Below are 26,442 nucleotides of genomic sequence, written 5' to 3' on the forward strand. Positions count from 1 at the left end.
GTGTTTGTTTTGTGAGGGGGTAACCACTGGGCGCGCGGGTATAAAGTGAATTATGTCTGTCTGTTAGTAAAACGATCGAATTGATATCCCCTCGTTGGGTATTGCACCATGTGCGATAATATTACCATATTGCACCATGTGTAATAATATTACCATATTGCACCATGTGTAATAATACCAAATGTGATACTGACCTTTCTACCATCTGTGACGGAGCTTGTTCCCTCCACCTGCAACTAGGACGAAACAAATGTTAACACGCATCACTCGCCCTCCTTCTGCATTATTCACGGATAAAACCACAAAATATTTTTATCTATCATAAATGAAAGCATTATCTGTGGGTCACCAATTCAAACGAAAAAGGGATTTCAAATAGCGAATGAGGCGGAGAAGTTTCAATAAACGTAAAGGACGGATTCTTGTCTCCATTCTTCGCCTCCGTTCCTTTTCCTAGTAAAAAGCCAGCTTACAGATTTACAGCTTAGCAATACGATCTCACATACCTTGAGTGTGTCCAGTTCTTTCTCCAGGTCTCTCTTGGCTTCTCTTGCATCATCGAGTAAAGTGGTGGCCTCGTGCCTGGACTTCAATGCCTGAAACGTGACATATTCTTGATGAAGCCATTACCAAGAGAAAAAAAAACAACAACATGCAGCACTTTGTCTTTCAGGATACTTGATACCTCAGGGGCGCAGACATTTGAAAGTTATACTAATAATAGTCGTTTCCTTGAAACTCAACCTGTTACTAGAAGGACGATGCATACTCAATGTGTTTTGCTGGCCAAAATGCGGGTAAGGTTTCTACCGTGTCAGGTGTCATTCCTAGCTACACGCCTGTACCTGGGCAAGCTTGCTTTCCAGTTCTGAGATACAGTCCTCGCTCTCTTTCGTGACCTTGTCCAGCTTCGCTTGCCACTCCCCCATACTACGCTTTGCTTCTTCGTTCATCTGCAACCAGGACCGAAACATTGCAGCAACGGTAGCCAAAAGAGACAATATAGTACAAGTAGACAGGACTAGTTTGATCCACCAGATTGAATGTTGGTTTGTTACCTTTGCGATTCTTGTATGAAGATCGTTAATCCTCTTCTTGCTTTCATCATTTACCTAAACATAAACAGTACAATATACATACACAATACAATCACACATACAATCAGAAACATCAAAATCCGAGATCAGAGACAAAACGGTACGCATTGTGAAAATTTGACACGAGCTCGTAAAACGAGCTTTGAGAAAACTCCGCGGAAACGCACCCCATTTAAAAAGAGAAACAGTAAAAAAGTAAAGGAAGATATTTTAAAAAAACCTCTTCAGCCTAGAATTATTTTAATGCATTTTAAGTTAAATTCTCACCATTTTCGGTCTTGGGTGGTTTTGACCTGTTTCACAACCGTTTCCAGAATCTCCTATCAGCAACGGTTTTCTACTTTTAGACCCATTCCCCAATAATAGGCTATATCTAGATATCCCCATTAAGGCAAACCTCCATTAATCGGTCACTTAATTTGGTCCCGAGGCGTAAACAGTGAGTAAACTAAAGTAAACAGTGTATTTGCCCCACAATTACCAAGTGCTGAGTGCGTAGTTCCTCTTCCAGACGATGCGCCCTCTTGTTCGCAATAAATCTCTCCTGCTCTAGCTCAGAGATGATCTGCTGTTGGTCCTCCATCAGCGCCCTGCTTCAAATACAACAATGAACACATAGAGGTAGGGGGATTCGCCCTTTTGGTCTAGCCCTGTACACAGGGGTATGTGACGCGTGACAGTACATTCAAAGGTCCTGTACACAGGGGTACAGTATGTGACGCGTGACAGTACATTCAAAGGTCCTGTACACAGGGATATGTGACGCGTGACAGTACATTCAAAGGTCCTGTACACAGGGATATGTGACGCGTGACAGTACATTCAAAGGTCCTTTACACAGGGATATGTGACGCGTGACAGTACATTCAAAGGTCCTGTACACAGGGATATGTGACGCGTGACAGTACATTCAAAGGTCCTGTACACAGGGGTACAGTATATGACGCGTGACAGTACATTTAAAGGTGCATGCCTGCTAACAGAGGTGATTGACGCGTGACAGTCCATACCTGCTTTCTTGTTCTCGCATCTCCTCCACCTTGCGACTGCTGTGCTTTAGTTCAGTGATCATCTGTAACGTGTTGGAGTCGTTCTTGTTCCGCTCTGCCCTCTCCATGTCAAGTCTCCTTTGCAAGTCCTTATCACATCGAAATCAAGATAATGGTGTCAACTTTGAGTAAAGTACCTGACCAATCAAATTGTTTGATTTCGTTCGGAAAAATGCAAAACATTTTCTAAGCGGAAAACATTGTTCAAACCAAACGCTTTTAAGAGTTTGATTATGTTCGATAGATGAAATAATTGAAGTCCGATTTAGTTCAATTACCAAACGTTGGATTGTACAGGCCGGGACCACTGCTACAGCTCAAAAACCCCACTATAAAAACACTTGGCTTCACTTATTCTTATACCTTGACTTGTGAATCGTGCAGCACTTTCTCCTTTTCCAGCAGATCTCGTTCACTCTCTGCTTTCCTCAACGCCTGTTCTTTGTCTGCCAAAGTGCGCTTCAGATCTCCTAGCATTTTGGTCATGCCATCTTTCTCATTCCGCAGCGAGTTGCACGAGTGGAGTGCTGACTTGAGCTCGTTCGTCTTCATGGTCAGTTTTCGCTCCAGGTGCCCGGGGTGCTGGATGGGTGAATGGACCAGGCTACTGCGCCTGAGAAAAACCATGCAAAACAAGGATATAGGTCACTCAAGCATTTGGGTTCAAAAATGCTGGTTTGTCCCATCCCCCTCAGCATCCTCACATTTCTAGTGTGGTCTTTGCTTGTGTGACCATAAGAAAGTAGAAAATTTTCACAAAGAAAACCATATCAAGTGTAACATGGTGTGCGACAAGCAAAATATTGCTTGTTGACGGAGCACTATGTTTTATAACAGGTAGCTTACTTACAACCTTTAATGAAACTTATGCTGAAACCTCAGACATAGTTATAAGATAACAAATAAACAAGAAACTACTTGATACAACTATTACAGTGCATAAACGCTTTCAAAGCATTGGTCACGTGTAACCTTATGCTTCTTCAATAACAAGTTTGGCACTACTCTACGCTAATACTACTCATTGCTGAATGAAATTCGCCGAAGTATGCTGCCGCAAACACGAAATTTATAGTGTCTAATTTTGAGTGCTCAACGGAAACCCCTTTCAGTGTTGTGAAGACCGATCTGTTGTCATTTGAGACTTACGCTAGTGAGGTCATATCCGCTCGGCCCAGACTCTACCAGCCATACTCAAAAAAAGAGAATTTTAACTTTCGAATCAACCGGCAATTACGCAGCGGCTTTTTATTTTTTTCGACTCCCGTTTTTTCTAAATCATGTCCAATGACCATTCTTTCAAGAAATATCGCCAATAGCCAGCCCTTGTAAAAGCTTTAAACAGTTAACTCGCCATCATGGAAAAGTAGCTCACGAGGGCATAGCTAGCCCTGTACATAGTATATCGGTAATTTTACAAAGAACAAAATTATGGAAGGAAATCGTCCTTTATCTGGCCTCTATTTTCCAAGCAAAAAGATTAATGACCAATGCTAGCCCCCTACTCCCATTGTGAAGGTATTTTGTTGCAAACAATAGCTTAAACTTTCTGTCTGTATCTCTGCACCTTCTTGGTGATGTGGGAGAGGGGATGTTCTTGATAAAAGAGAAGCCAACAAAGGGCAGGTCTTTGCCTTTGAAACCCTTCTCTTCGCTGCAGAACGAATACTTCTTGAGCTGATCCATCTCATCTGAGTCCGGCTCAAACTCGTCAAAGTTGGACGTGTCGTCTGTTCCATCAAGTGTTGGCACATAAGGAGGCAAGGCTAAAGGAAGAAGGTACAATAAGAAAACGAAGATAATGTCAAGTCAAATGTTGGCACATAAGGAGGCAAGGCTAAAGGCAGACAACAACTGAACAATAAGAAAACCAAAGATAATGTCAAGTCAAATGTTGGCACATAAGGAGGCAAGGCTAAAGGCAGACAACAACTGAACAATAAGAAAACCAAAGATAATGTCAAGTCAAGTGTTGGCACATAAGGAGGCAATGCTGAATTTCCTTATTCTAAAAATAATACATTTTCGTGTTCTTGTTATTTATATATCTTTTATAGTTGTCATGGAAAAAGATAAATTTGTTCAAACCTCCCCCAAGTGAGTAGGATTACATAGAACTTACTGTTTTGTAGTTTATTCCATTCAATGCCGTTAAAGAACTTGTGGCAGCCAAGACCCTCATAGCCAATCCTGCCTTCACTGCTTGTGAGAAGGTTGTGAATGAGTTCCTTGGCATCCTCACTGATCTTTGGCTCTGATGGGAACCTCAGGGAGCTCTGATGGTATACATACAATAATGGTGCGCAAACAGTGGTACATCAAAAGGGGATAGACCGGACAATAATGTTGCGCAAACAGTGGTACATCAAAAGGGGACGGAGCAGACAATAATGTTGCGCAAATAGTGGTCCACCAAAGGTTGGACGGAGCGGACAATAATGGTGCGCAAACAGTGGTACATCAAAAGGGGACGGAGCAGACAATAATGTTGCGCAAACAGTGGCACATCAAAAGGGGACGGAGGGGATAAATGTTGCACAAACAGTGGTACATCAAAAGGGGACGGAGCGGACAATAATGTTGTGCAAACAGTGGTACATCAAAAGGGGATGGAGCGGATAAATGTTGCACGAACAGTGGTACATCAAAAGGGGACGGAGTGGACAATAATGTTGTGCAAACAGTGGTACATCAAAAGGGGACGGAGCGGATAAATGTTGCACGAACAGTGGTACATTAAAAGGGGACGGAGCGGATAAATGTTGCACGAACAGTGGTACATCAAAAGGGGACGGAGCAGATAAATGTTGCACGAACAGTGGTACATCAAAATGGGACGGAGCGGATAAATGTTGCACGAAAAGTGGTACATCAAAAGGGGACGGAGCGGATAAATGTTGCACGAACAGTGGTACATCAAAAGGGGACGAAGCGGATAAATGTTGCACGAACAGTGGTACATCAAAAGGGGACGGAGTGGACAATAATGTTGTGCAAACAGTGGTACATCAAAAGGGGACGGAGAGGATAAATGTTGCACGAACAGTGGTACATTAAAAGGGGACGGAGCGGATAAATGTTGCACGAACAGTGGTACATCAAAAGGGGACGGAGCGGATAAATGTTGCACGAACAGTGGTACATCAAAAGGGGACGGAGCGGATAAATGTTGCACGAACAGTGGTACATCAAAAGGGGACGGAGCGGATAAATGTTGCACGAACAGTGGTACATCAAAAGGGGACGGAGCGGATAAATGTTGCACGAACAGTGGTACATCAAAAGGGGACGGAGCGGATAAATGTTGCACGAACAGTGGTACATCAAAAGGGGACGGAGCGGATAAATGTTGCACATGCACAGTGGACTTCTATTAGTGTAGCAGTCAATTTGGTTAAAGGATCTATGTGCCCCTTTTTTCTCCAGCCGTAAAAATCAAGATGGAATGTTTTTTCATGTCAGAGTCATTAAGGGGCTCCCACAAAGACCGCTGGGTCTCCAAGCCTGTTCTACACTTGTCACATTATGTATGCCTAGAATGGTGGGTCTGGACCCTGCTGTTACTGTAGGTTGGCAAAACTAACAATTTGACGACACTTGACCAAGACTATCTAATTCTCAGACCAATGGTTGCCTACCTTAAAATTCATTATCTTGCTGTATGTGACAACAACTGAGTCTGCTTCAAATGGGGTCTGGCCAAAAAGCATCTCGTAGGCCACAACCCCAAGTGACCACCAGTCACATTCCACTCCGTAAGCCCCTCCTGACCCATCCATGCTTGTCAGAACCTCTGGGGCTATGTACTCTGGGGTACCCACAGGCATTTTGGAAAATACCTTAGGGTTGGAAAAAAAAATTAGTAAAATAAAACTAAATTCCTTTGTCAAACATGGTGCAAAAAAACTATTAGTGCGTGGAAACATCCAAGCTTTACAGTCAGTTTTACCTTTTTGTCAGCTGATAGTCTGGCAGATGAGCCAAAGTCTGCAAGTTTGATGTGCCCTGTTCTATCAATCAGCACATTATCTGGCTTCACATCCCTGCAATAACCATAAATTATTCAGAACATGTGATGCAAGCAACATAGAAAAAGCGATATTCAGTAAGCAGATTGTTTTTCTGTAATGTTCACTCTCCTTTAGTATTTTTTCGGCTCTACACCTAGTGCAAATGTGTGGGTTGGAAGAAAGCCAAAAAAAGCTCTGAGATGCGACGCTTGCTTCGCTTCTCAAGTAAAAATACTAGGGTTCAATCCCTGGTAAGTCTGATTGGGATTTCTCCATAGGTGTAAAGACATGGCTCTTTGCATTGGTGACTACAAATGTCTTATTAAATTGCTTACTGTACCTGTGCACAAAGCCCATGGTGTGTAAACTGTGTATTGCCATCACAATCTCAGCCAAATAGAACCTGGCCATGTCTTCCTCAAAGATGTCATCGTACTTGCTGAGCAGGGAGAGCAGATCACCGCCAGGATGGTAGTCCATCACCAAGTACAGGCTGTGACTGTCTTGGAAGGCATACTGTAGTGACGTGATCCAGGGGTTGTTAGCCGTAGCCATGATTTCTCTTTCCTCTTCAAAAAATGCCACCTGGTAATTTTTCACAGAAAAAAAGAGGATTTAAAAGATCATTTATTTAGGGCTTTGGGTTTAATTTTGGAGCATAAAGTAATGAAATATATATTTGAAAAATGTTTAGTAAAAACTTTGCATAATTATATAATATGATGCTAAACCTGTTCATGGCTTGCAGCATCAATGTCTTATAATAATAAAAGTACCTTATAATTACTTATAATAACCATAGTAAATAATAGTATCTAATAATGCCTTATAAAAATTAGAGTGACTTACAGCTTCCTCTGAAAGGGTCTGTGACTTTTTTAAAGTCTTCATAGCATAGACATCACCTGTAGCCTTGTCTTTTACTACTTGAACCTAAACAAAAATATGTAAAAGTAACAATCTTATCTGAGTGTGTTTTTTTTTTTGCAGTTAAATTACTTATGAAGGTTTTGACTTGAATTCTGTTGGGAAAGTTATCAAAATCTTTATCCAGATCAAGTTGGGGATCAGAGTTACAGTATCAAATTGGAAGGATTAGACCTTTTGAAAATACAAGACTTACACCTTTCACACATTGCTTTTATTTTCTGGGAGATTGAGAGCGTTGCTTGAATACTTCTTTGACATCCCCTACCAAGCCCCCCTACTGTTGTACACGCCATTTTACCTCTGCTTATTCAGCTATACCTGGGATTTTAATCTATCTGATCCTAGTATATTACATTTTGATATTGACAAGGTCAACAGAAGACAAATTATACTCATGTCTGAACCGGTATCATTACAGCTGTCAATCAAAAGGATGAGTAAATTAATATATTTCGCGTGTTGGCTAACTGAGTGAGGTATTTCCGGAATTTTTCAGTCACCAAAACCGTTAATGCATATGATATGAAGAGTCTTAATTTAGATGTAAAACTCTTTCGAATAAATACCCGATTGGCATTTGGATCTTATCAAAGTATAACTTATTTATTTTTAATACAAACCTCTCCAAAATGTCCTCTCCCAATAGTGTTGACAACGTTGAAATCGTTTTTGCTCAGGGAAAGTCTTCGAAGCTCATTTATCATCGGCTGGTCTGCAAAAAAAAAAAAAAAAACATAACAGTACATAGAATTTCACAGCCGCAAAAGTAGACCACGGTTCAAACGGGATGGTATACTAAAAGTTTAAGCTCTTCTGATGGAAATCATTATGTAAGCTTACTTACTTTATCTTGACAGTTTATGTTGCGAATCGATCGTGTACTTACTTAAATAAAAGATGTTCCTTAAGTTATATCTATTTATGCCTCGAAAGTACAGATCGTTCAAATAATAACGTACATTTCTTGACAAAAGTCGCTATATTCTTGTCTTTCTTCTTCATATGATCGGAGCTGCATTCTTCAAACAACACTGTGAAAGCGTCCAGAAGCGCTTCCCGACTCACAACGTTCGCAGATCGACGACCGCCATTTTTGTGGACGAAAAGTTGGTTGAGCTTTGCACACCGAGTTGTTATTGATTCACTCATCATAACGAAACTCAAAATAACGTAAATATACCTCACATGAAAAGAAATTTCATCTGGTTGTTGTGCTATTCGAGGTGGCAAAATAACGTTCGTAAAATGGCGGGATGAATGAGGACGCGTTCTGATTGGTTTACTGCAAGGGCTGTGGGATAGCTAGAGCAGAGGATACCTCGGTCACAACGACAAAGCTAAACCGAAGCTTATAATGACTTGTGCCCCAGGAATTCGTTGAATGAGTGAGGTAATATATCGTTAAAATTGGAATATTCACGTTATAGATACCACATAAGATTCAATATATAATTGGAACTTTAGTGAAAAGAAAAGTATGAGCTTCAATTTAAAACGTTAGTCAAAAAGGGGATTTACAAAGTTTCAAAGGCTAGTCAGATTTTGCACAAGGGGAAGTTGTGGTCTTAAAAATTAATTCATTAAAACAGATGGGCCTATTAATTAGTTCAATAACTCATCTGGGCCTCTACCTATGATAGTCACATTAAACCTCTATTTCACCTGCAAAAAGAGATATCCGCATAATTACACATTTCCATCCCAGAACACACTCTCAACCTTTTTTCCATGGCACTCTAATAAACCAAAATAGCCTAAAATTGTATTATCTACCGCTTTAACACCAGAAAATGTAGGTTCTTACTCAGCAGTATCTGTATTTAAATCACTGAAAGTGTGTTCTTGTATTGTATACAAGATAAAGGTCTTTCATAAGGACATTTTACTTAGCTTGCTCATTTTTTTTCCTTGGACAATGTTAATAGAATTGATTGTATGTGTAAGATTTTATAATAAATTAACTATTATAGTAAATGAAGTATTATTGCTAGTATAATATCCATTTGTTTGGTCCCTGAGAACAGGCCTGTGCCAAGGGAGGGGGTGAGTGGGGCTAAAAAGAACCACCCAGAAGTTGTGACCTGTCATCGACTCTTGAAGTTAAGTGCTGTCCCTTTGCTCTTCTCTCTGACACAGTTGTCAGCAAATAAGCTGATATCAGACTTGATCTGAGAAACACTATTGTTATTAAAGATGTTAAAGAATGGTGTGGCAGAGAATTGCCGCCATGTTCCTCACAGGGATGTATTAGATTTTGGAGGCTAAAGAATACCAAAATTGCTTAAATCAACTGGGAGATAAATCATTAGCTGTGCTTTTACTGTAACTTAAAGCAATATTTTTAGGGCTGAGTTTTTTTTTGCTGAGGGTTGTACCCCTCCCTTTTTCATGAATGGCAAAGCGCCTGTCAATTAAAAGAATAGTATGTACACTACATAGTTATTATGATTTAGCATCTGTTGTACTGTCAATGCTATCAATGATTTCTTCCCTTTGTTTTCTCCTTCTTGCATAAGTAGCTTTCCTCTTTTTTATTTTAGCAATCTGTATCGCAGCTTTGCTGTCTTTTCCATTGTATAACTGGTCCAGCTGGTTTAATAAGAGTTCTCTGGCAATGCTGCGATTCCTTGTCAGAGACCGTGTTTGGTGGCACTGAAGATGTAAAAGAAACAACAAATGTTTAAGAAATGCATTTCCCAATGTCTCCAGTACAATCTGGATATACTGTTGGAAGAACATGGGGTAAGACCCACTTGCCTTGAGAGAGCAGAAACGCCATATAATACGATTACTTGCCTTGATAACAATTCCGGTTGGTACATGCCGCAGCTCCACACAGTTGTTTGTCTTGTTGACTTTTTGTCCGCCTTTCCCCCATCCTTTCACAAACCTTTCTTCGATATCCTCTTCTTGTAGTTTAACAACATGATAATAACAGCGACCGGATAATCGGGTCCCAAACAATGGAAGAATCCCACAAAAGCGCCCAATATACGAGTGTAAGAAATTCAGACCATTGCAAATGAACCTTACTTGCCTACTAGCATTAATTGCATGACGAAAAACCGATAGAGCTAAAGGTTTAGGGGCAAAATTCATTTGCAATGTTTTTCAGACACTTGGTCCGCCATGTTTTTTTTCTTTGTTTAACCAAAGGTAGACCACGTATGCTTTTTCAACCTAGTCCTAGTCTTGATCTCTTCGTTTGCAACTTGTATATCGTATGTGATTCAGGTCAGGCGCGTCCCTAGGATTGGCTAGGGGGGTGCGCAGTCATAGGTATAATATGTAAAAAGCATAGTATTTGGAGATTCCTTAAAGATCTTAAAACCTTTTACCTATATAAATCTAGCCAAAAGAAAGCATGGATAAACTTTAAATTCTGAAAAGGGAATTGAATTTGATTGAAATTTGAATTTTCTACAGATCTTTGAAAATTTTCCTGGCCGCGCGAAAGGAGATTGAATCGAGTGAATAATTCCAAGTTTTGGCCGGAAAATTTGAAACAACGTATTTTCCTTAAATCCGTTAAAATTTAGATACGGCAGTGCCACAAAATATTGGCGAATTGTTTTCTATTGCAATGCTACCCACGACTAAGAGAATAATTTAAAGTCGAGAATTGTATGCGAAAAAAGAAAATATCGTCTTGTTGTAGGTTTCAAAAACAGCGCGCGCTCGTGAAAATGTCGCCATTCTTGATTGCGAATGCAGCGCGCGCGCTCAATGCAAAAACAATTCAAAAGACTAAAAAATATCTGCTTAATTTTGCATATTTGTTTCCTGAAGTTAAATAATCATTTGACTACCAGGTTGAGATATAAAGATGACGGTAAAAGTTGTAACCGCACAACGTTCTTCAGCAATAACTAAGATGACATGAAGACGGAACCGGTTTAGCGCGCGCATGTTTTCTCGACATGTAGTTTGGTTGACATCTCGATCTACGTCACAAATGATTGGACCCGGGCCTTTCAGTTCACGGCCTTTTTTCCGAAGGTTGACCAAAATACCTCAATATTACAGATTTGAGTTATTCGCGCGAACGCGTGTTTCATAGGGTCCATACGAACCACATTCCATTTGGAAGATGAAAATATAAAGAATTGACAAAGTCTATCAACTCTGAAAGGTTATATGGACTTTAATAAGAAACACTTGGCTGTCAAGGGCGGGGGGGGCGGGGGGGGGGCTGAGAGTCCACTGTACCCACACCATGTTAGGTAAAAAGCAGAAGGGCAGAAGGCAGCATCAGGTGGCTCGTGTCTGTCTCCTTTGATTCCCTTTCTTTAAAAGAAAGTTACTTATTCTTTTCATTAAAAAATGTACGTCAATCAAGACAGCCTAACGACTGTACAGAGGATGCATTGGAGGAATTATGTAAGAAGATGAATGGAAAAGTCCATTTTCGTCACCTTTAAACGCTGCTTTGCATCATGGGTCTTAGAAATACATTGACAAAGAGGATTTTAACCCTAAGGGAGGGCACTTTGGGCGTGGTCAACAGAAAAACAAACGTTAAACATCACTTAGGAATAGCAGGTCGAATTTTTATACCCTAAGAGATGGCAAAATCGGGAAAATCCTTCAACGCCGCCCTGAGGGTTGGCAAGTTGGCCGAAATTTTATACCCCAAAAGATGTGGCGATCAACCCCGTCTACTTTTCTGGAGAGTCGAACAGGGTCCCAGGCCGGTCAATGAGTTAATAAACTTTAACCTTTTATGCCAATGGCATAAAATGGGATTTAGCCCAGATCACAAATTTTATTTTTAAATTCATTTTAATGAACGTACACTTTTCAGTACAAAATGTTTATTGAATCTAAGATCTGTACAACAAGGTCAAAGTAGAAAAAAAAACGATTTTAGTTCTAATTCGCCAATGTCAATATTAAAAATATAAAGACCTTCTAGCAATAAATATATACAAACATTTTATTCACACCCTCGTAATTTTTTAAGCTTCAGCTTTAGTTTATCATGTGATAACTCGTCTGACAGGTTTTACCTGTTTTGCCAGTTTTCAATACTACGCTATGTTTCTAAAGCACTACGAACATTAAGACAGGAGGATTATAAATATTCAGATTTTAGAATCCATAGTTAGGCTTTACCCTTGTCGTGGCTTTTCGCCACAGAAAAAAAAGAACGACTGAAACAGTAACTTGGTAATATTTTCAAATTTGTTATTCTTTTTATACTGTTCCAGTGATTCTTTGTCCCTAACAATACCAACTAGCTTCTACAGGGCGTTGCAGGCTTAAATAGAAGGCGAAGTGGCGTCCTGCCTATCGTCCTGCAACGGCCTCTACATGAGCAAGCATACCAAATTATGTTTTTAAGATATTTTATGGAGTTTTCTAAAGGTTATGAAGAATGGGTCGGGAGTGTTAGTACAGTACAGTAAAAACCCGCGATTAAGAACCTGAAAATTAAGAACTTGTTAGCCTACAATGTGTTATTTACACCCCCTAAAACAAGCTAAAAAATAGCCAAGAAGATTAAAAACAGGTGCTTGTTTTTCTAGATCATCATAAAATAGCGATGTAGCTGCAAAGCTATGCAAGAATCCTTCATGTTGAAGTAGCGATTTTCCATTCAAATAAGGAACTGTTCAGGCTAGCTCAAACATGATTTTTTTACTCGCGGGTTTTTACTGTAATGTCTGACAGGGATCGTTTACGAACCACCGGCCGATCTTCCGGTCGGGTTGACTTCGGCAAAGAAACGTGCCTCCGAACAGGCGACCCCTTCTCCCGAAGCTGCTCCTCGATTAGGAGGGTTCTTCGTTTAACATGTCCTGAGCTAGCAATTGTTTCTTCTTCATCTAAATTCTTCTGGGCATTTTCTATAGCCAAGGACACTGCAGAGTGGCTCAGGCTGTCCAGCAAGTCATCATGTGAAGTATTCGCGTCGTCTTCTTCATCGTTATCAGGAACAAAGACATAGTCTTCATCCAACGATTCCATTTCAAATTCTACCTGAGATTTATTGTCTTGGAATAGTCCGGAATCCTTTTTGTTCCGTTGTAGATCTATCCGACTTCGTTTCTCCTCTATGGCAGCTAATGCCTTATTTGTGCGATGCTTGTGTTGTTCACGGGCGTTCGAAGATCTAATAATCTCTTCCAGCAACTTCAAATGAAACTTCACGTTTACGACACTAGACGTGTCAACGGATTCCTCTTTCGTCATTTCACTCCCCTCCTCTCCCTCGCTGGAATAAGCTTTTAAAACTTCCAGATCGTTTTGGGACGTTTTGCTCACATCTGATTTTGGTTCGTCTTTAAAGTTACTTTCAAGCGACTCTTTACCCTCAAAGAGTTTTGTCTGCCTTCTCACCGCTCCAGTGGGCCCTTGAAGAGAGTCCTCCTTCGACATTGCATCCGCTTCTCTTTCCCCAACTGCTACTTTTATTATCTCCGGTTCCTTTTTCGAACTTTTGGTCCAGCCTGAAGAGAATTCACCTTTCCCTTCAAAGAGTTGTGTCTGTTTTTTTACTGCTCCAGTGGGACTTAAAACAGAATCCTCTTTCGAGGTTTCCTCCTCCTCGTCTTTCACTCCAGCCTCTATTTCTTCATTCTGTGGGACCTCCGGTAATATAATGTTCTCATCTGCATTTTGTTCCCTTTTCCCTTCAAAGATTTGCTTGTTCCTTTTTACTGATCCCGGAGGGCTCGGAGCTTCAGCGGAAACTGTCCTCTCAAAATAAAACACTTTCGCTCCAGAGTTTTCAACAATATGCTGTGCAGGAACTGCCTCTCGGCTCGGTGCTGATTTTAGATGCACTAAATCTGAGTTAACATTCGAAACGGTCACCAATTCCTCTTTAGCTTCTTCCTTGGTTGACGATTTTCCAAGAAGTAATTCAGTATTTCTCCGAACTGTGCCAGGTCTAGGAATTTCGTCAACAGTTCCTTCTCCCCAGTCATCCCGATCAGCTGGATCAAGCTCCGCCTTATCTTCTAAAGGGGCTACCGTCGTAATGTTTCCCTCCAATGACTCTGACTGATGGACGAGCTTTTGTTTCTTTTTATCTTCACTGACTTTCAGGAGCATCAAATCTAAATCGAAATCGTCTTTAGACTCTTCAGGCTCTTGATTCGCTTTGTACTTTGAAGCCTTCGTATTCTTGATAAAAGGCAAAGCCTCTAAAGTCTCAGCATTCAGCTGCTGCGAAGAATCCTGGTCAAGGTTTGAACCAACTTCTAGTCCCCTATGCCTTTCTTCAAACCCTTTCGCATGTTTTCGGACAATTCCCTTTATAGGCTCCTCATCAGAGTCCTTTAAAGTCACCGCCGCTTTCGACTTTCCTAAGTCAGGTTCCATGACCTCAACAGCTTTAACATTTCCAGCTGCTGTAGAAGTCATGTTCTGTATTTTTTGTTCACCACTCAGCCGCCGCCTTTGTTGCTTCTCTTTGTGCATATCTTCGTTGATCTTACGCCGCACTGCACTGGTATCAAGAATACCTACAAAGCCCTGCTCGACTTGGGGTGTTTTACCAACACTTTCGATCGCGAAGGATGTTTCTGGGATTATCAGTTTCTTCGGTGGTATAGACACTGGGCTTTCTGTGCTCCCATGGTCAATCTCTGAGTCAGATCCACTTAGTTTGGATTCCCTCTCTTGCACCCCAAGGTACTTTTTCTCTAAGGCGGATGCATGCTTCCTGACTACCCCAGGATCTACCTCTGGCACTGGAGCCCCTTGAACCCCCGTCGTCTCTTTTAGTAGAAAGGTAATTACTTCCTTTGGTTCTGACGCTGGATCAGGACCCATTTTCTCCCATTCCCAAGGGAGGTTCACCTTTCCTTCTTCAAAGTTTCTAGATTGTCGTTTCACTGTACCTGTTTTCACAGCGCTTAAACCATGAGCATCGACGTTCTGATGTAGGTCCTCCGAACTGCCGACATCAGGGGTCTCTCCTTCCATCAATCCCGTATCAAAAATCTCCTCGTCTCCATCATTAATAAACAGTTCATTTTTCTCGTTCAGTAGCGGCACAAGCTGGATTTCCCGTTCAGGCACCGGCTCTTCAATAGTCTCACCTGCTTTACATGTCTCTTCAGCGCTCTCTGTTGAAAGAGTCTTTGCTATTTTTACACCAGTTGATCTACCCTTGTTTCCTTGTAGGTCTTCCCTCAGCGCTGCTACTCGCCCTGTTAACATCTCCCGTAAAGATTGGCACCTATCAAGCTCGCTGTTATCCAAAGTCTTCTTATGGCTCTTCCGTTTGACCTTTTTACGCAGCATAGGACTAGAGTTCGTTCGATGAATAGGCCTTCTCTTCTCGCCTTTGTTTACTATGCTCTGATCCTCTTTTATTCCGATATGATCGGGATCAGGCGTGCTACTACGCACAGGAGTAGTGCTATCGATGTCTTCAGTCTCCCAAGAATAGAACACATCGTCACCTGAGCTAGTGTCCCTTAGGAATCTCATCATCATAATGGACCCATCCTCTTCCTCCTCCTCATCATCATCCTCAAAACCAGCGCTACCACCATCATCACTCTCACCCTCGCCAACAGAGTCCTCAGTTATGATATCCCCGAATGTATCCCTCTCTATTGAGTTACGTTTGGTTTTATTGATAACCATGTCGACCTCTGGAGTGCGAGTTGTTGTTATGGTGCTGTGCTTATGGCGACCGTGCCGTCGTCTTTTACGCTTCGTTTCCCGTATAATTTCCGAGTTGGACCGCTGTTTGTTGTTGTTGAACAGCTCGTTGTATCTATGGCGACTGCAAAAAAGGAACAACGAAAAAACGAAGATGAGAAGGTATGGTGTGGGTTCCTCTAGGCAGACCCGTAAAATGGTTAGGTACTTGAAAGGCTTGTTATCTATGTACGCTAGGCTAACTTGGCCTTACGCGACTAGTTGGCAAACATGAACCCGATAATTCTTTGTCGCCCTTCTAAAATTTTAGGCAGATACGACGGTTGAGAAAGAAACTATCGTATTCCGTATAGCCTACCCGAACACACGTAAATCACGGCCGCCATCTTGGATAATGCGCCCCGCAGGGGGTGTTTTCTGGGTTTTCGTGCCGAAAAAACTATCAAATCTTACAGGTAGGATTATTCCGTATTTTACCTTGAATTAAGAATGCCTTCGTAAGTAATAAGTTGCTTCCAGAATCCCTGATTAGGGTTAACGCACTGCCTTCGAGACTTCACGTGCTTCATGGTGTCATTCAGACTCGTGCCGTACTCCTTCATACCATATGCTATCACCTGAAATACCACATAGCAGGTAGTAATGATTATGTACCGTATTTCTTCATACCATATGCTATCACCTGAAATACCACATAGCAGGTAATATTGATTATGTATATGGTTGTTCAGTGGCTGACCCAAGAAGGAGGGTACAGGCCCACCGCTACCTTGAAGTAATCCTAGACCCGCCCCTGTTCTTAAAGGCGGAAGCACAGGTGGCCTAGTGTGTTAGCGCTTCGGCCTCTTACCGCTGTGGCCCAGGTTCGAATCCTGGCTAAATCTGGGTATTTTTTCGGGTTCCTGCCTTGATTCGAATTTGTTTCACAAGTGGATTGAAGTTATTCTCCCGTGTTCCCAGTCTTCTCGGATAAGGACACTAAACCGAGGTCCCATCTCTTCAAGCTGCATTACACTAACCTGAACCAAAGGGACGTTAAAGAACCACTTGGGACGCAATAAACCCTCTGGCAGTGACCACCACGGTGACAATGCTTATACAGTAATGCTTACTAACAATACACTTAAGGGGATACTTGATTTGCAGCCTAGCTCTGTTGTACCTTCGGCACCAGTAGAACTGGTGGAAATTAAAAAAACAAAAAGGTGGCACAGGAAGATTTAGGTATGAGAGGGCATTCAGCGTACCGTAGAGGCAGATCTGCTAATCCCCCTCTTGCAGTGGACCAGCACTTTAGAGCCCTTATCCCTAACCACACAAACATCAATAATGATAAGTCAAATATCATCAATAATGATAGTTAAAAATTAAGAATGTCAAGAAAGCCCTATAACTACCTGGCTTGATTAATGAACTTGAAGGTTTCGTCCCAGTAGGGCAGGAGATTCGAGTCCTCCAAGTCCCACAACCTATACAAACAATGGTTTAGAACAGTTTGCAAGTAGCGTGAAATCGCACACACGAGTCTTTACTAAGATGCATAAGATTAAATGTTAAGTGTGCAAATGTCCAGAAAAGCTCCACCTGCAAACAGAATACACACAACATTTATGTAATCCAGAATATGTTCCAAGAAAAAGGAGGTTGGGATTGGTGAAGAGATCAACGCTTATGCCTTAGTCTGCCTCGGTCATGGTCATTTTATTTCTGGCCTCGGCCTTAGTGAGGGCTGGAGTGGGAGACTCTTGTACTGTTAATGCATGAGGGACACCCGGACAGGTATATATGACATGTGTAGTGAAACTCTGCATCACAATGATTTGTACCTGATGTTGAAGTAGGTGAACGTCCCAGCAAAGAAGTTATCAATTTCTTTAGTGATGTTGAGCACATATTCAACTCCATTTTCTTTGAGTTCTTCCAAGTTGGATGCATTCCACTCTGATCCCTGAGAACAAGGTGGGGAAGTACTTAGAATAGTATTAAGATTATTGACAAGAACAAAGGTGGACAATTAGTGAAAGTGGAACGTTTGCCAAACAATGCTCACCAAATAAACATGGTCATATATTTTAGAAGCCGAGTCCATCTGGCCAAAGATGGTTAGCATCTCTTTGTCAATATATTGCTTGTACTGTTTCAGATCCATCTGAACTTCCGCTTCCACTAGCTCACGCACCTTGAAAAATAATTGAAAGCTGTGAGGTCAAACAGAAACAAAAGTACTGACAGAAGGTAATACAACCGGAATTTACAAAAGTTTGGCAGTGCCGAAATTCTTTTGTTCTACCGTGGTACTAACCGAAAGTTAGCTGAAATTTCGGCAGGACAAATATGCACAGAACAAACTCAATGTAAAGACACTATTGATGTCAGAGCGATTACACAGAATACAAGTTTGATCAGCCCAAGAGAATATTTCTTGATTGGGATATCCAACTTTCGATTTTTTTAACATAGTTTAATACCAAAAAGGGAAACCAAAACACATAATACATAGTCACAGAACCTGTTGCTCTCCAATCCCACAGGCGCCTCTGATTTAATACGTATGAAAATTTTCAGAGCTTCAAGACACCAAGAAAGTAAAATATTGGCCGAGCAGTATAAATGTTATTTCACAGAAACTTTTTGGCAAAATTCGGCAGATTTCGGTTGCATTACTTTACTTCAACACTGAGGTCTGATACATACTTTATCAATGACATTCCATTGAAATTTCATATCTCAGTTATTTGCTATAATTTGGCAATAAAAATGGAAGCTTAGAAATGTGACAAATCCTGGTATAAAGAGTGGATCTCGCATTTGGCTGTTTATTTTCTTAGTTTCCGCTCTCATATTTGGAGTTGTAGAAAAAGCCCATTCTACTATTCTAAGCAATGCAAAGCCATTTTTATTATCAAAAGTCTATGTACCTGTCTGCTAGTGACTTCTTCAAGATCTACCGTCATCATAACCTAAAAGACAATTAAGAAATTACAACCTGAAATTAAAAGATTTTATCGATCATACAAAAAATAATAAATTGCATATCAATGATACCTCTCTTAATTTGTGTCGCAAAAGTTTTCTAAGAAGTTCATCTTCTTTGCTGTTGGGAAAAGTAACCTTTGTGTAAGTATCTCTTCAACAAGGAACATGTATACTACCTTATGTACTTACATGTACTTACCTTATTCCAACAGAGTCATCTGCAATCTTAAGATTTTCTTCAGTTTCAAACCTTAAGCACATATAAATTATATCAGTAAGAGCAATGCCTTTGCCTTATACAATTTTCTCTTTTCCAGGTCAAAAAGACATGGAGACAGCAATGCAAAAAATTGACCTTAGTTCAAATCATGAATAATATGTATAATACAGTATAGGTACAGTATATGTTTATACATACCATTCTTTGATGCAAGTTTGGTCTGAGCTGATTTGGTTCTCGTAGTATTTCACCCACGAATGCGAGGTACCTGCAGGGTATTGATTATTTCTCCTGGCATTGTCAGAGCACTTGTGGATCCACTGAAATGCAGTCCTGAAATACAAAGTAACCCAGTTTGGAATTGTACCACCTTTATTCATAGAGAATGATTATGATGTATGGTTGATAAAGAAAATGGGTAAAGAAGCACACAGGCCCCCAGGTGATCGTCTCATCTTTTAGGGAATAAAATTTTGACCAACTGCAAACCCTTAGGTGTGTTTAATGGTTTCTTTGATTCTGTTATCTCTTAGGGTTCAAAATTTCTTTGGCCACACCCAATTTGCTATCTCTTAGGGGTAAGAATTTCTTTTGACCAGAACCCAAAGTGCTATTCCTTAGGGGGATAAAATTGATTTTGCTGACGATTATCCCCGTCTGATTTTATTGAAAACCCCACAGTAACACTGCTTGGTATTAGGGTTTGGATTGGTCCCTTTGGCAGCCCTAAATAGAGCCTTTATGTATCCATCAAGGTAAAATGCTCTACCTTGAAAATGCATACCCAGAGGCATGTCAATAAAAAATATATGGAAGAAGGCAAATTCCCAGTTTTAATGTTCTTCCTAGAATTTTAGTTCAGAAGAGGGAGGATATGTTGTTTAAGAATCCCTAGCCACCGTGTGCTGGTCATAGTAATAACCACATACAGTAATGTTGCCACTCACCACATTGTCTGCACAGAGACAGGCTTGAGAAAATGCACGGTAGAGTTTGTAGAGAGCTCAAACCCCCTAGACAAACACAAAGATTATTTAAAAATAAAAACATAATTAATATAAGATACACTCATCAATACTCACCCATCTCCATCCAACTCTATTGCTGTGTCTCTCCATAATGGCAACACAAGTCCGATTGTTGCACTATAAATCAACATGAAACATCTTCAAACACAATTATACCATGATTACAATCCATACTGTAGCTACAACCTCTCGACACAAATTTTAACACTCCTTCCTCTTTACATTATCATTCCAGTCCTAAGTCACACACAACTGAAATGTTTTTTTTTTTGCAATTTTGTTTCATAATATTGTTTAATTTCACTGCTGTTCATTGTTGTATTCTCCACCAATTGTATTTAATGTAAATCTAGATGAAATTATCAACTTGATTCAATTGCATGCATTCGAATAGGGTTTATGGATAACATGACATTTGAAATTAACCTAAGAACAGTAACCATATTAATAAGGTGCTCACCAAGTATGTTGTTGTCAGTGGATACTATAAACAATAAACACTTGTGATAACAAAATACAAACCTTTCATCAACCCAGTCAATCCCGAGAACTACACTCTCCTCAATGTCGTCCAGGCTGAATGATGACACTACAGCCAGGTAGCGCACTTTGCCGGGAAGATAGTACTTGGTCTCTAATTTTACCACCTGGAAATGTATGCGATGTGTAATTTAGAGTAATCTAGTCAAGATAATACTTGAATATATTTGTCTAAGTACAGTGTATACTTACAAGTGGGTCATCTTAAATATAAACAAGCCAGGGCTTTTATTAACTTTCAGAGTAGGTGGTGGAGATTGATAAGTAGGGGGTGGAAGTTATTTTATCTTTTAAGTTCATGACTTTTAAAAAAAAAAGTAGCCGGCGCTCGGTGGAAAATAGCAGGCGCTTTTGCCGGCTAATGAAACCCCTGCGAGCCTACTCTATCTCAATTTGAACCCTATCTTGTTATCACAATACTGTATAAACTTACAAGTCTGAGCACATCATTATCACGCAAGAGATTAACCATGGACTGCAGATGAACTTGCATCTCGCCTGTGAAAATTGCAAATCATATTGGACATTCTGAATTCTCTTCCTGCAGCCTTTAATATTCTGTGAAATTTTTCAACAATATCTGCCTGATGATTTATGGCTGTCCTTCACATTCGATTTAAATTCAGTACATTTTTATTGGCAAACATTTACTCACAGCAAGGTGCTTGTAATATAAAAACATAAATTGTAATTTTGTCAAGAAAAATAAATATAAATGACAAAAAGCCAGAAGGCTATTAAAAGTAATCAATCGTGACATTTTGCAATTGAAAACAGTAACTGCAGTAAAAAAAACTGGATCATGTTCTCCTCTAGATGTGTTGTTTTCAAGTCAAAATCACCGGGAGATAACATCTCCAGCTGGTCATTGTTTTCATTCAAGGCCATTCTAAGATTGTTGCATAATAATTATATTCAATATTCGATCATATAATAATAACATATACCTCCATGTTTAGATGCTTTTCTTGCAAAGTCTCCATCAGGAATAGAGAAAGCTGCACCTTTTGATGCAAAGAACCCCTCAAAACTCGACCTGAAAAATATTCAAATATGATATATAAATAGGCTTCCACATAAAGCAAGGTGCAGCCAGAGGGAGCAATAAGGTCAATGCAAAGCTTGTAGGTGGCATTGCTATATCAAGCTGAAAATTGGCAGTGCAGTATTCAAGTTTCTTCTGAAGAAGGTTGATGTCTAGCAACCAGTCTCTTGCTCTAAATATTAATCAACTGGTGAAGACTAATTGTAATATCAATTAAATAAACTTACAAGTACTCAGATATTGTCACCAAACTCCTCTTTATGTGCATGTCTTATAGTGCAGGGCTTGTGTTTGGTGAACATGAAGATATACACAGAACTACTGATATCTTCTTGTGACATATATAATGCACACTTTATTCATCATATACACTTCACCACTATCAGCAATACATCCCTGATAACAGCTGGATTGGAATTACAGGAATATCCTGAATATGATATAAGCTAAATTTGGGGAAGCCATAATATATATTATAACAAACTAATCTAAAAGTAAGCCAAATAAAGGTAAAGTATTACATGTTTCAGTAAAGCACTATTTTGTATTATTATTATTCAGCTGTTTTATTCAAGAATTTCATTTATTTTTACTTTGGAATTCTTGACATCAGAAGAATATCTCTTGATAAAAGAACAATGACACAATGTTGGGAAATGATATTATATCATTGGTGAAGGAACTCTCCATATCAAAATCAAATAACACATCTCTTTCTTCTTTTGTCTTCTTCATATAATATCAACAGATTTCTTTTTACATTCTCCTTTTTTTATCAAAACCTGAACTTGACTTGATGGGTAAGCCTTAACAAAACAAGGAAACTGATGTCAAAATAATCACCATCTCTGATATTGGCTTCAAGAAAATTACTATTAGTCTATTCATAGTTTAAACATCCTGTCTTGCTTGCTCTAGTGTATGTGCACAAGAAATACAAACACAAAATTACTAGAATAAAACAAAAATAGGCTAAAAATTTATTATGTCGTGAAATTATGGCTTTGTATTTGATGACTATTGTTATGATAAATGGACGAATGGTAACATATAATCACACAACTTGCTAAAAGTTTACAAACAAATCAAACAAAGCTTGCACTGAAACTGTAATAAATTGTTATGTACAAACCAAGAAAGTTGTATATACCGTGGATCAAACCACAAAAATGTATGACAACAAAAATAATTGTGGTTAAAATTTGGTGGTTAAGATCACATGAGCGGAAACCCTTAGGTGAGAGTGATTTCTGATGATCTAACACATACCCTGTTAAGATCCATGTCAAGGGCACCCACATCATTTACATCAATGGTGATCACATCCATAACATGCCTTATGCAGGAAAACTCTTTAAAACTAAGGTATCTTGCTGATTAAGAAGCACTGTTTGTTATGTAAGGACTGAGAATAGAGCACAGTGTTGCATACATACATAAATAATTTGATTATAGATTCATTTAAGAGAATATAAGATGGAATAATTATTGTATTGTTGAAGTCAGACATAACAGTACACATCAACTCTCTAGGGATTAGTTTTCTGTCATCAAAATGAATCACTACAACAGAACTGAAAAAGGTGATAATCTGACAGCTAAATCTAGAAAAGACGAAAAAAAGAATGTGAAATTTGAATAACAAATAGAGTAACTGGCATGCAGGGTTTTTTAAATTAGGGCACTGTAGTTTTCGGCTGGTTATTAAGCAGGTATGAGGGTATTTGAATATTTTATAAATTAGATTTTCAAATAACTGTATAAACCTAGGTGTCACTGCTTGTGAAGACAGTACTTACTCGGTCTCATGCTTGTTGTATGCATGTTTCAGCACAAATTTATTTTTAAATTGCAGAGTAAAATGATTTGTTAAAATTTATCTGCAAGAACCTAAGTATATCATAGGAACTATAAATTTTAAAGAAGAAACTTAAAAGATTATAAAAAATCTCAGTTTATTAAGGTCAAAATATCAAAGATGACGCCAGCCCAGGCAAATGTATTCATAACAAACAAAAACAAATCGCCTTGATCGCATTCAAATTTATTTGCTCAATGAAATCGACGGGTTATCTTCGACATTGCCAAATAATACTTAATGCTTCGATACAGCTAACAGTGCAAAGGAAATAAATTAATTGCACAGACTTTATAAGATATGCCAGTTTCCGTGTTGCGTTTTTAAGAAAACTACTAATAAATCGGTGGAGGTTTCCAATAAACCAAAACCACCCCCTTCTCGATATGCTTTGGCAGAGAATGCTAACTTACGTTCTCGAACGCGATGAACCATCCTCTATGTCTTCATTTTCTTCTTCTATTTCCTATGCACAGTACAGATCCGGAAGAGATTAGATATCATTTCGCCAAAAGTTTCGGATTTGGGAAAAAAGATCACACTTCAAAATAAAAAGCGCGTGACAGCTCCAAAGAGAAACAAGATTCAGTGGTTGATATTTACCGAATCGGTGCAAACACTTGTGTTCTCGGAGGATGGAGAGCGAAGGACTGTTACCAAAGACATTTTTCAAGGAAGGGAAGTCCAAGATTGGACTTGTAAGGCCATAAGGACCTCACATTTGGCTCACGAAGGTCATCCCTGATCCATACAAGAAATAACACTAGCAAGCTTGTGCGCATGCTCGTTCTAGAAGCCTCGATTTGAAACGCTGCGCGGGAAGTCGCACTTCGGCTTTATCCTGTATATTTTGTGTTTTTCACTCACCGTCGAATTCTTTTCCAGTGCGGGGAAGAAGCCCTGTACAGCAACACCGAATCAGCCTCACGAAACACCATTTTCTTTCTTAAATAGTCAGATCTCTTGGCTTATAAAAGAACACACATTCGCCCTTTTCGGTTCTACTCGCGTCGCAGGAAAAAATGCGAAGGTGTTTGAAGTGCGTGACTGGGCCTCTTGAAGACATGGTCAGTGGGTAGAAGAGTATTGCCTATTATGGAGAATTAACTCGTCCAATATTACCTCCTTTGTTTAAATGTCAAGGGTCATTGTAATAAGAACAAAGATAACTAAAGTTTAATAGAAATATATTCAGCGAAATGTCCGAATCCGTCTAATGTCAAGGAATACGCTTTTTCCACGTAAACATAACGAAGACATGGTCGGTTAATCACCTCGCGTAACTAAATTGTGTTTACAGTAGTATTGTTTTACTTGCCGCAGTCATTCGGAGATGCAGGGCGAAAAGAGCGTATAACCACGCGTGTGAACACACTTCGTTCTCTTTAGCAATAAACTCGCGCGTGATCACAAGAGTTTAGTTGGATCCACAAAGGACAGTATCGAAAACACACCGAACAATACTCATTTTAAACCAATCGGTTGAGTAAGAATTATTATTAAATTGTGGTTCTTGTTTTAACTAGGACGTAACACAAGTGAAAACACGAGGGCAACACATAGCAATCGGTCAAACATAATTTATCAATGCGAATTTTCGGCTGCGCATGTAATTTCTTTATTTTTCTTTATTTTATTTCACTTTATTTGTGTTGCATGTGTGAGCACTGATCTGTAACTTTAACTTAAATGTTTGTTGACAAAACTACGGGGAACAAAAATAAAAAAAATACTAATTGAATCTCACAATACTGTATGGCTAACATGTGCGTGAAAGTCGCGTCCTTACCGACCAGTCAAAACAATAGATCAGTAAATGAACGTACACTCAGACACAAATTAGAGATAACTTAGACAATCAATACAAATGAGAATTTAGAAAAACAAACATATACAAAAACGATTATCTCCTAATGGCGAAGAAAATTGTTTTTTATTTCGGTTTACATCTCATCTTTGTTATTTCGATTTCAGTTTCAATAGACGAAAGTGAAAAATACAATCCTAAATAGCCATTTTTCTTTCCTGTGAGAGAAGAAGGAAAGCAACTTTCAAAGCATAGCAGCTCCATATTGTTAGGGTAGAATAAATAAGACAGCTCCTAGCGCGCTTATTATAGTATTGTTACAGTTGCGAGAATGCCTCGATAAAATCACTTATTACAACACAACAATGAATAAAAAGACAAGGCCACAGAAGGATATATCTACAAAATCACATGTCTTAGGATATCAAATTTGCTGAGATATCAACTGAAGCTTGTAAACGACTGTTCACTTTGATCATGTATGCATTTATTCAAGTGTAAGACTTAATTGGAATATAATAACAACTCTGGGTTAGTGTGTTACCTTCTGGTAAAAACCCAGTAATTCTTTGCCTTGATGGCAGCTCGTCGAAACCTTGACTTTACGACTTCGCTGCGACTGACACTATCCAGATCTGTCGACATGATCCTGTATAAATGATCCACACTTTATATACTTCGATGGGCGTAAATCTTGTATGTTATAGGCTATAAACATCCCAGTCTTCGGGGGGTGAACAATTCGTACAGTTCCTAGGTGCAATTCGCGGGCAAGATAAATAAAAAAAATTGTTTTCAAGGTGTCTTGGTAAGCATGTTATGAAGAGGTTTCTCTGGCAGCTTCCCGCTCCTTTAGCGCATGGAGACGCGGGTGTTCTCGCTCAGTTTACTTTTCACGTCAGCCGTAAGCCTTGGGTACTAAGGCAAGCTAATTTGCATTCCACAACCTCGAGATGCGTTGCACCCTAGCGTTGTGTTTTGCTGTGACAAAAAGATACAGCTGGAGCTGAGATTATTATCAACAGTAAACAAAGTGACTTACAAAATATCGTGACAAAATTCTTTACTAAATAGATAAATGTATATAATTTACTAATGACTCGTTCCATGCACACCCACCCCACCCCAAACACATTTATTAGACGGCATTTAATGTTGGGTACATAACGCAACCGAAGATGAGAATTGTGTAAAATCAGGGCGAATCTATAGTTTGTCCACCTGTATTATATATAAAGCAAGTGTGAATATTGTGTGAAT

At 39.5% G+C, this 26,442-nt stretch overlaps 3 protein-coding genes across 10 annotated transcripts in view; all 3 read right to left on the reverse strand.

The window, feature by feature from the left end:
- LOC5509206 (citron Rho-interacting kinase) overlaps positions 1 to 8,380 on the reverse strand; it is a 32,405-nt gene extending 24,025 nt beyond the window's left edge. For 2 of the 3 annotated variants that reach the window (XM_048727219.1, XM_048727217.1), the window contains exons 1-15: positions 8,046 to 8,380; positions 7,707 to 7,798; positions 7,006 to 7,089; positions 6,497 to 6,741; positions 6,096 to 6,189; positions 5,785 to 5,985; positions 4,269 to 4,422; positions 3,714 to 3,912; positions 2,510 to 2,759; positions 2,108 to 2,235; positions 1,579 to 1,690; positions 1,059 to 1,112; positions 846 to 953; positions 507 to 596; positions 195 to 236 (exon numbers count right to left, since the gene is read on the reverse strand). In XM_048727219.1, the coding sequence (XP_048583176.1) occupies positions 195 to 236; positions 507 to 596; positions 846 to 953; positions 1,059 to 1,112; positions 1,579 to 1,690; positions 2,108 to 2,235; positions 2,510 to 2,759; positions 3,714 to 3,912; positions 4,269 to 4,422; positions 5,785 to 5,985; positions 6,096 to 6,189; positions 6,497 to 6,741; positions 7,006 to 7,089; positions 7,707 to 7,798; positions 8,046 to 8,238 (2,046 nt within the window). In that variant the 5' untranslated portion in view covers positions 8,239 to 8,380. The remainder of the gene's footprint in view (positions 1 to 194; positions 237 to 506; positions 597 to 845; positions 954 to 1,058; positions 1,113 to 1,578; positions 1,691 to 2,107; positions 2,236 to 2,509; positions 2,760 to 3,713; positions 3,913 to 4,268; positions 4,423 to 5,784; positions 5,986 to 6,095; positions 6,190 to 6,496; positions 6,742 to 7,005; positions 7,090 to 7,706; positions 7,799 to 8,045) is intronic. The other variant, XM_048727218.1, reaches the window with a different exon arrangement.
- A 573-nt stretch (positions 8,381 to 8,953) lies between these two features.
- Positions 8,954 to 10,290, reverse strand: LOC5509204 (mitochondrial translation release factor in rescue). The gene is made up of 2 exons (XM_032378106.2): positions 9,883 to 10,290; positions 8,954 to 9,738 (listed from the first exon to the last, which is right to left on the reverse strand). The coding sequence occupies exons 1-2, from the start codon at positions 10,183 to 10,185 to the stop codon at positions 9,529 to 9,531; spliced, it is 513 nt and encodes a 170-aa protein (XP_032233997.1). The 5' UTR covers positions 10,186 to 10,290; the 3' UTR covers positions 8,954 to 9,528.
- Positions 10,291 to 11,883: 1,593 nt separating this feature from the next.
- LOC5509216 lies at positions 11,884 to 26,101 on the reverse strand. Of its 6 annotated transcripts, XM_032378095.2 has the most exons (17): positions 23,979 to 24,173; positions 23,789 to 23,841; positions 21,420 to 21,508; positions 20,906 to 20,970; positions 20,455 to 20,579; positions 19,987 to 20,049; positions 19,852 to 19,917; positions 19,103 to 19,237; positions 18,884 to 18,934; positions 18,754 to 18,802; positions 18,627 to 18,668; positions 17,759 to 17,887; positions 17,535 to 17,656; positions 17,106 to 17,177; positions 16,956 to 17,016; positions 16,186 to 16,325; positions 11,884 to 15,832 (listed from the first exon to the last, which is right to left on the reverse strand). In XM_032378095.2, exons 1-17 carry the CDS (start codon positions 24,039 to 24,041, stop codon positions 12,727 to 12,729), a joined length of 4,431 nt encoding a protein of 1,476 aa, XP_032233986.2. In that variant the 5' UTR covers positions 24,042 to 24,173; the 3' UTR covers positions 11,884 to 12,726. The 6 variants fall into 6 exon arrangements, with proteins under 6 accessions (XP_032233986.2, XP_032233987.2, XP_032233988.2 ...); XM_032378096.2 differs by lacking the exons at positions 23,789 to 23,841; positions 23,979 to 24,173 and adding an exon at positions 25,727 to 26,101; XM_032378097.2 differs by lacking the exons at positions 23,789 to 23,841; positions 23,979 to 24,173 and adding an exon at positions 24,243 to 24,409.
- Between the last annotated feature and the right edge of the window lie 341 nt (positions 26,102 to 26,442).

Source organism: Nematostella vectensis, chromosome 4 (assembly GCF_932526225.1).
Source record: "Nematostella vectensis chromosome 4, jaNemVect1.1, whole genome shotgun sequence".
Classification (NCBI taxonomy): domain Eukaryota; kingdom Metazoa; phylum Cnidaria; class Anthozoa; order Actiniaria; family Edwardsiidae; genus Nematostella; species Nematostella vectensis.

Bases quoted from the DNA above. Each gene is read 5' to 3' on its own strand.
- LOC5509216 (XM_032378095.2), bottom strand. From the start codon at position 24,041: ATGTCTTTGGTAACAGTCCTTCGCTCTCCATCCTCCGAGAACACAAGT. The intron at 20,050-20,454 runs GTTTGTATTTTG...GTTGATTTATAG, and splicing joins ATTGACTGGGTTGATGAAAG to TGCAACAATCGGACTTGTGT. The intron at 18,803-18,883 runs GTAAGTACATGT...TTTTCCCAACAG, and splicing joins GATGACTCTGTTGGAATAAG to CAAAGAAGATGAACTTCTTA.
- LOC5509204 (XM_032378106.2), bottom strand. From the start codon at position 10,185: ATGAATTTTGCCCCTAAACCTTTAGCTCTATCGGTTTTTCGTCATGCA. The intron at 9,739-9,882 runs GCAAGTAATCGT...TTACATCTTCAG, and splicing joins CAACCGGAATTGTTATCAAG to TGCCACCAAACACGGTCTCT.